This window comes from Myotis lucifugus, unplaced genomic scaffold (assembly GCF_000147115.1).
Source record: "Myotis lucifugus unplaced genomic scaffold, Myoluc2.0 scaffold_186, whole genome shotgun sequence".
NCBI lineage: Eukaryota > Metazoa > Chordata > Mammalia > Chiroptera > Vespertilionidae > Myotis > Myotis lucifugus.
The window spans coordinates 2,053,646-2,062,297 of NW_005871234.1; the positions used below are offsets into that span (position 1 = coordinate 2,053,646).

An 8,652-nucleotide genomic window follows, 5' to 3' on the forward strand; every position below is an offset into this window, starting at 1 on the left:
ACAGTCACCATCACCACGCAACTATTTATTTTGATAGAACTTTAAAACTTTAACAAAGGTGCAAGAAGAGTATCGGGGACTCCCACAGACCCACATTTTTTTACATTTTGCCTTACTGGCTTTATCATCTTCTCTGTGCGTATCTATTTTTACATATGGATAGATGGTCATGCACTGCATGGCATTTCGGTTAGCGATGGGCCCCATATGCGAATGCGGGGCGTATACCATATGGCCTGGGTGTGTAGTAGGCTACACCATCTAGGTTTGTGCAGGTGCACACGATAATGTTTGCACAATGACAGCATCACCCACTGACACATTTCTCAGAGCATATCCCCATCATGAAGTGGCAGGTGACTGTATTCTTTTGTGACCCATTGGAGATTAAGCTGGAGATACTGTGAAACTTTACTCATAAGTACTTCAGTGTGTGTGTCCTAAGGACAAGGACCAGGGTGTGATGATCCCAGTCAAGAAGACTCGGGTGGACACAGTATGGTCTTCTTCGTATCCAAATTCAAATTCCATCCATCGTCCCAGTGACGTACTTTATGGCCATTTCCCCCCCAGTCCGAGGTCTAACCATTGAGCATGCATATTGCTGTCCTGTCTCCTTAGTCTCATGGAAGCTGGGAGGGATGTCTGTCTTTGCAATTTTTGAAGAGGACAGTCCAGGTGCTTTCTGGCATGCCCTCTGTATGAGTTAATCTGGCGTTTCCTTGTGATTAGGTTTGGGTGATAGGTTTTAGCTGGAGTTCTGTGTGACTGGTGTTATATCCTCCGTATAGCATATCAAAAGGCACGTGCTGCTTGCCCGATGTTTGTGACGATAACTTGGTGAAGGTGGCGTCTCTCAGACTTCCTCCTCGGGAACCTTACCTGGGGCTGTTCTCACTCAACACTTGCCCTTTTCCCACCGGTTGGCACCTTCCCCTGATGGCAGGTTTCCTCCAGGATCACCAGCAAGTGCGAGGAGTGTGTCAGGGGGCTCCGCTGGCCAGGAAACTGGAATTTAGAATTTCTTAAAGTCACTGTTGTAATGAAGTAACATTTGAGGACAGTGTTTTGAGACCATGTATACGTCCTGTGCCTCATCAAGCTTTCACCTGCTAGTTGCAGCATACACGGATTCGTGCACCGGTGGGGTCCCTCAGCCTGGCCTGCACCCTCTCGCAATCCAGGACCCCTCGGGGATGTCGGAGAGCTGGTTTGGGCCCCATCCCTGCAGGCCCGATCCAGACAGGAGGGAGCCCGATCCCCAAAGGCATGATCCAGACAGGAGGGAGCCTAATCCTGTGCATTGAGCGTCTGTTCCCTGGTGGTCAGTGCTCATCATAGTGACCACTTCACAGGTCGCGTTCGGTCGCTTAGGCTATATAATTGACATTCTACTATAAGGAAGAGCTTTCCTCTCTGGAGGGATGAATCTTGCAACCTCAATTCTGCATCTCTGTATTAGCTTTTCACTTGCTGGACTGGGCCCCCTGGACTTGCCTCCTCCCCCCCTGCCGTGTGCTTTGGTGGACATCAACTTCCTGGGCTTGGGGTGGGGCCTGGATCTTCCTCCAAGCAGTAACGGGCTTGTCACCCACAGGGCTGGCTCAGCATGGGGCAAAACACTGCCAGGTCAGGTCGTCAGTGTTTCCCTCGGGCCTGACACTGGGCTCAAGGAAGCACAGTGATGGGTCAAGGAAAGAACTGTGGGTTCCTTCCCACTGAGAAGCTCTGGCTGACCCCCTGTCCTGGCTAAGTGTGTTCATCTGGTCAGATATGTCACGCATGTTTCACACTTACAGCACATTGTCACCTGGTGTGCTCGGGTAGCCTTCTTTCTGACAAAAAAATAAAACCAACATGGTCCTGGCGTCACCTGGGGCATTGGGAGCTACAGGCCTTTCTGTGTGTCCTTAACAAATGCTTAGTGTCAGGGCAGGCTTGTCAGTGTGATGGGTCTGAGGCTCCAAAACGTCTAAGCAGCATTCAGAATTCCGTGCCAGGAGCCCTTAAAGATCTGCCTTCTCTCTTCACGGGTGCAGCTGGCGGGGAAAGGAGACGGGGGGCCATGAGCCGAGGTTCAGGGTATGTCAGAGGCAGAGAGTTTGCCAGAAAAGCAGGGTTCAGGTGTGCATCTGAGTGGTGGGAAGCAGAATACGCTGTTCCAATATTATGACTCATCTTTTCCCCTTTCTTCCTCTCTCTCTCTCTCCAGACAGGCTCCGAGCTCAGCTCAGTTGATGGACCTGCTCCAGGTCAGATGGACTCAGGGCCAGTGTACCATGGGGACTCCAGGCAGCTAAGCGCCTCAGGGGCGCCGGTCAATGGTGCTAGAGAACCCGCTGGACCCAGCCTGCTGGGGGCTGGAGGTCCTTGGCGAGTAGACCAGAAGCCCGACTGGGACGCTACCCCAGGCCCAGCTCACACCGCTCGCCTGGAAGATGCCCACGACCTGGTGGCCTTTTCGGCTGTGGCCGAAGCCGTGTCCTCTTACGGGGCCCTTAGCACCCGGCTCTATGAAACCTTCAACCGTGAGATGAATCGCGAGGCTGGGAGCAACAGCAGGGGACCCCGGTCAGGGCCCGAGAGCTGCTCTGCTGGCAGCGAAGACCTCGACACGCTGCAGACCGCCCTGGCCCTCGCGCGGCATGGCATGAAACCACCCAACTGCAACTGCGATGGCCCGGAATGCCCTGACTACCTCGAGTGGCTGGAGGGGAAGATCAAGTCTGTGGTCGTGGAGGGAGGGGAGGACCGGCCCAGGCTCCCAGGGACTCTGCCCCCCAGTGAGGCCAGCCTCCCAGCACCCAGCACCAGGCCACTCCTCGGCTCTGAGGTCCCCCAGATACCTCCCCCAGAGGGCCTGCCTCTGTCCCAGAACGCCCTGAGTATCGCCAAGGAAAAAAACATCAGCCTGCAGACCGCCATCGCCATCGAAGCCCTCACTCAGCTCTCCTCCGCCCTCCCTCAGCCTTCTCACTCCGCCTCCCAGGCCTCTTGCCCGCTTCCTGAAGCCTTGTCCCCTCCTGCCGCCCCTTTCAGATCTCCCCAGTCCTACCTCCGGGCCCCCTCGTGGCCTGCGGTCCCCCCCGACGAGCCCCCACCCTTTGTTCCTGAGAGCCCTGCCTTCCCCCCTGCAACTCCTAGAACAGAGTTTCCCGAAGCCTGGGGCACCGACACCCCACCAGCAACTCCCCGGAGCTCTTGGCCCATGCCTCGCCCAAGCCCCGACCCCATGGCTGAGCTGGAGCAGCTATTGGGCAGTGCCAGTGATTATATCCAGTCAGTATTCAAACGGCCCGAGGCCCTGCCCACCAAGCCCAAAGTCAAGGTTGAGGCTCCCTCCTCCTCGCCAGCCCCATCCCCCGTTCTCCAAAGGGAGGCCCCCACACCATCCCCGGAGCCGAGCGCCCACCAGAAGGCCCAGGCCGCCCTGCAGCAGCACCTCCACCATAAGCGCAGCCTCTTCCTGGACCAGGCCCAGAACGCCTCCTTCCCCGCTTCCTCGGAGCCTCCTGCTCCCGGCTGGTGGGCACCGTCCAGCTCACCTGTCCCTCGGCCTCCGGACAGACCGCCCAAAGAGAAGAAGAAGAAGCCCCTGACACCCGCTGGAGGTGCCCTGGGAACGGAGAAAGCCACTCCCGGGAGTAAGCCCAGTGTCCGGAAGCCCATTCAGATCAAGAAGTCCAGGCCCCGGGAAGCGCAGCCTCTCTTCCCGCCTCTGCGGCAGATTGTCCTGGAAGGGCTGAGGCCCCCGGCCACCGAGGATGCGCAGGCACATCCACCTGCCCCCGCCCCTGCCTCGCAGGGCTCTGCTGTCCCCCTGCCCCCAGAACCTTCTCTTGCGCTATTTGCACCTAGTCCCTCCGGGGACAGCCTGCTGCCCCCTACTCAGGAAATGAGGTCCCCCAGCCCCATGGCAACCCTGCAGACGGGCTCTGCTGGCCCTCTTCCCCCCGCCGATGACAAGCTGGAAGAGCTCATCCGGCAGTTTGAAGCTGAATTTGGGGATAGCTTTGGGCTTCCTGGCCCCCCGAATGTGCCCGTTCAGGACCCCGAGAACCAGCCAATGTGTCTCCCAGCCCCCGAGAGCCCTTTGGCTACCCGCTCCCCCAAGCAAATCAAGATCGAGTCTTCAGGAGCTGTGACGGTGCTCTCAACCACCTGCTTCCATTCAGAGGAGGGAGGCCAGGAGGCCACACCCACCAAGGCCGAGAACCCACTCACACCCACCCTCAGTGGTTTCCTGGAGTCGCCGCTGAAGTACCTGGACACACCCACCAAGAGTCTGCTGGACACACCTGCCAAGAGAGCCCAGGCCGAGTTCCCCACCTGCGACTGTGTCGGTAATTCCTCCTGGGGGTCGGGCGGGCAGAGGGTTGCTGCCCAGGTGTGGGCTCCTGGGGCTCTGTCTTTCATCTGGCAAACACTTCCTGTGTCCCCGCCACCCTGCTGGGGGCTGGGGACGCAGAAGTGAGCTCACAGGCCAGTGGAGAAGGCATCGAAGGAGACGAATGCTGATGCTTTGTGGTTCACGCAGGCATGTCCCCGTCCGTAGAGGTAGGCACAGATGGTTTGTCTCGCAGATTGAGGTCTAGGCACCGTGGAGGCCTTCCTGTGGGAGGTGGTGCTGGTTCTGGAGCCTGAGCTTGGTGCCTGTGAGGGGGTGGGGCTTATTTGGACCGTTCTTGCTCTGGGAGGAGCAAAAAGGGAAGGACGTGTGTGGGATAAACAAAAGGCCGCTTGAGAGGCAGGCAGGGGCCAGATCTCGCAGGGCCCAGTGAGCCACGGCTGGGCCTTGGGCTTGATTGCATAGGTCCTAGTGAGCTTCTGAGGGCTTTCAAGCAAGTGATGACCTTCTGCTTCTGCAACACTCTTCCGGCCTGGGCTGGAGAGGAAGGATTGGTGTGGGGACCTGTAAGGAAGGTGTCTTGAGCCAGGCAAGAAATCACAAGAGTCTGGACTGAAAGAGTGAGTGGGTTGGAGGGCCTCTGAGGAGCAGGGGATGTGGGGATGAGGACAACCCAGGTCTCCACCTGGGTGGTGGTCCCTGAGAACACAGGTTTGGAGGCGAGGCGATGAGTTCTGTTTGGATGAGCTGAGTTTGAAGGGGCTGAGAAACTGGAAGCTGGGCTAGGGGTTGGGATGTAGTTAGCGTCCAGGTGGTGGCTGAAGCTGTGGTGTGTGTGAGAGCACTGAGGGCTTGGTTGGTGTCTTGCCTTCCAGAGTAAGAGCAGTCCAGGCCTGTGAGGACCGCGCCCATGGACTTCCACTGTCTGGGCAGGTGGGGGCGGTCAGCGGAGGAGGGTGCTGGGGTCACTGATACACTGGCTCCAGGTCCGTTTCAGACTCCAGTTCTCTGGTATTTGTGGAGTGTTCCCTAGGACAGTGATGGCGAACCTATGACACGCGTGTCAGAGGTGACACGCGAACTCATTTTTTTGGTTGATTTTTCTTTGTTAAATGGCATTTAAATATATAAAATAAATATCAAAAATATAAATCTTTGTTTTACTATGGTTGCAAATATCAAAAAATTTCTATATATGTGACACGGCACCAGAGTTAAGTTAGGATTTTTCAAAATGCTGACACGCCGAGCTCAAAAGGTTCGCCATCACTGCCCTAGAAGATACGTGTGTTTCGGATGTTGACCAAAAACGACGTTGATGCTGGTGAGGAGCATGTTGAGTTCGTGCCGATGAGGAGGAGCTGGGCTGTCCTGTCCGTCCAGCTTCCCCAGACTCCTGGGGTGCGGGGCAGAAGCATCGGTGACGAGGACCCACTTGGGGAGCAAGGGAGAGTGGGCCCAGGGCTTCTGTCCGGGAGCGAACAGATGGGCCGGGCCCTCCGGACGCTCATAGACGCGCCCCGGGATTGTGGTTCCCACCGAGGCCTAAGCCTGGACCTGACTGATGAGGATGCGACTTGAGGGCCTCTTGTTTCCCTGCGTTTGGGAGAGGCTTGTTCTGGTCACCGGAGCTGGGCTCCCTTGGCCCTTGTCGTGTGTGTACGTACCCGTCCCCGCTGCCGGGGTCTCGATGTTTCTCCCCCTCCAGGCCAGGAAGTATCCTTACCCGGCACGTAGGACACAGCTGATCCTTCATAGGTATTTTAATTGTCGGGTTCAGTTATGTGGGCATTGTGTTTGATCAAACTAGCTTTTTAAAAATATGAGTTCTAATTCCATCCCTGCTTCCGGGGCTGTCGTGAGGAGTCAATGAGTTAGTACGCGTGAAGCGCTGAGGACCATGCCTGGCGCGTGGCGCGCACTCTGAAAGCGTTAGCTGTTGTCGTCGAGCCTGTGGAATGCGATAAGGCAAGAGGCGGAAGTAAAAGCCTGCGTATTCTAAAGGAATTGTGCACGATGCATCAATCCGTATTGATTAGCTCTGTGCTAGCTGCTGATAGGAATAAAAATTAAGAGAAATAGTTCACCGCTGAAGGACTTGGGGTTTGTTTGAAGAAACAACACAATATTCAGTCGCCCGTTCAGCAGGTGTCCGCCAGGGACCTGTGCTGTCCTGTGGCAGCGGCTGAATCGTGAGAGTCTCTGAAGCACCAGGCGGGCTATCATTATGGAGGGTGATGTTTCATTTAACAAATTCTCGTTCAGAGTTGGGTCCTGCAGAATGCAGTGAACACAGATGGGGAGAGACAAGAAGGGGACCCCAGGCTGAGGAATGCATGAGCACAGTCTTAGGGCAGCAAGGAGCAGGCTATGGGATGTGAGACCAGTGGCACCGGGCGGACCTGACCCCTCAGGTCCTGCCTTCCTTGCACCAGATGCCCCCATCCCACCCCCACCCGCGGCAGCTTTGAAGCTCGTGAGCAAAAGTGCAGGCTGTCAGCACCAGAGAAACCCCGGCGCTGGCAGCACTGACAGCTGCTGCCTTGGCAGATGAGAAGGACGGGGGTATTGGGAAGAGATAAAGGGGGCGGAGATTCGAACCGCCAATCATTTATTGCTGCAGGCGTGTCTAATGCTAAACAATTAGAAACAAATCTACCAGCTGTGTTGTCAAATGTTAAATTATGGGAAAACGTTCAGTGAAAACAGCAGGCACAAATAGTATATACATGATCATCTCACCTAAGTTAAAAAAAAATAGAGAATAATAATAATAATAATGAAACCTTGCTGTGTACCAGGCACGGTGCCAAGTACCTAACAGTCACCATCTCGTTCAAAGCTCATAACATGTATGTGAGGTGGGGACTGTTCGTACTGTAGTCCCATCTTAATGAAGAGAGTAAGGTTAGGTGGGGTAATTTACCCAGGCCATAGGCTAGCAATGGTGGGAGTGAGATTTGAACCCAGGCAGTTGGCCTCTTACCCCGTGTCATACAGGGACTGAGATGGTTTAGTTGAGAAATGAGTCCTAACTCAAACAGTGGCAGTAGGAATGGAGAGGGCCAGAGAAGACGGGACTCACTTGGAGACGGTTTCTGGAGGTGCTGAGGGAAAGCCATCCTATTTTCCAGAAATGTCAGGACCCCAGGTCTGGACAGGGCCTTCCGTCAGCTGGTGTTGGCAGAATTGTCTCTGTGAACTCGGGCTGAGGACAGGGGTTAGGAATAAAGCTGCTCACGCTGGGATTCATGTCAGGTGGGAACCATCTTCTGTTTCACAAACTCACCCCTCAGCAAGGACAGGTAGAGGGGTGCAGACTGCATGTCCGTGTAAGAAAGAATTCCCATCGACATGAAATTTGGAGATGCCATGAAGTGCTCACAATAAGTGATCAATAAGTACTATAGAAACAACTTTATAAAAGCATAGAGAACCCTAGCCGGTTTGGCTCTGTGGTTAGAGTGTCAGCCTGCAGACTGAAGGGTTCCAGGTTCAGTTCCAGTCAAGGGCACATGTCCGGGTTGCGGGTGGTCAGGAGACAGCCAATCAATGATCTCTCTCATCATTGATGTTTCTATCTCTCCCTCTCCCTTCCTCTCTAAAATCAATAAAAATATCTTTAAAAAATAAAGCATAAAGAGGTTTTATAGCATAGCAAAAGAGTGTAGTGTTCAAGGTATATGGTGACTTTTGCCAAATAAGCAGTTTTGGCCAATATGGACATCACCAGGTAACCAAAAACCCAAACACCAAGAGCATTGTTTCAGCCTTGTGTGAAGACCAGGGGTTTCTGAAGGTATGGATGGGATTCATATGGACTTGTTCTCTGAATCTGGAAATGCTAGAATTAAACGCACTCTTTGAAGCTTTAAAGAAATAAAAATAAAAGTCGTGAGAGAACATGCCTCACCACAGAAGGTAGTGTGATACGTTCAGGTTTGAGAAAACGTAGCACATGTTGAAGTTCCACAGTGAGTTACTTACCCTGAGGCACACTGGGATCCTGCTGACCGCCCTGACCCATCCTGTAGGCACTGTCAGAGGCAGGACAGCGAGCTGTAGAGAACTTACCAGCACAGGACCGTTGCCGGGCCCTTTTGTGGTTTATCTGTTCACAGAAGTGGGGAGATTCACAAGGAGAGCCAGTTTAGGACAGGGCGCGAGTCCAGAGGACGTTGTAGTGGGAAAGCATCCTTTGAGATCATCTGCTTATCATCCTATAGATAAGGAAGCAGGTCTGTGTAAACTTTTAAGTCTTGTCCTGATCTCTGAGGCACAGCCCACAGGCAGCTGTAAACAGA

The 8,652-nt window shown here is 54.4% G+C and overlaps 1 protein-coding gene across 3 annotated transcripts in view; it reads left to right on the top strand.

Moving 5' to 3' along the window:
- TET3 (tet methylcytosine dioxygenase 3) overlaps positions 1-8,652 on the top strand; it is a 71,111-nt gene that overhangs the window by 29,370 nt on the left and 33,089 nt on the right. For all 3 annotated transcript variants that reach the window (XM_014462670.1, XM_006096780.3, XM_023760607.1), the window contains exon 2: positions 2,213-4,343. In XM_014462670.1, the coding sequence (XP_014318156.1) occupies positions 2,258-4,343 (2,086 nt within the window). In that variant the 5' untranslated portion in view covers positions 2,213-2,257. The remainder of the gene's footprint in view (positions 1-2,212; positions 4,344-8,652) is intronic.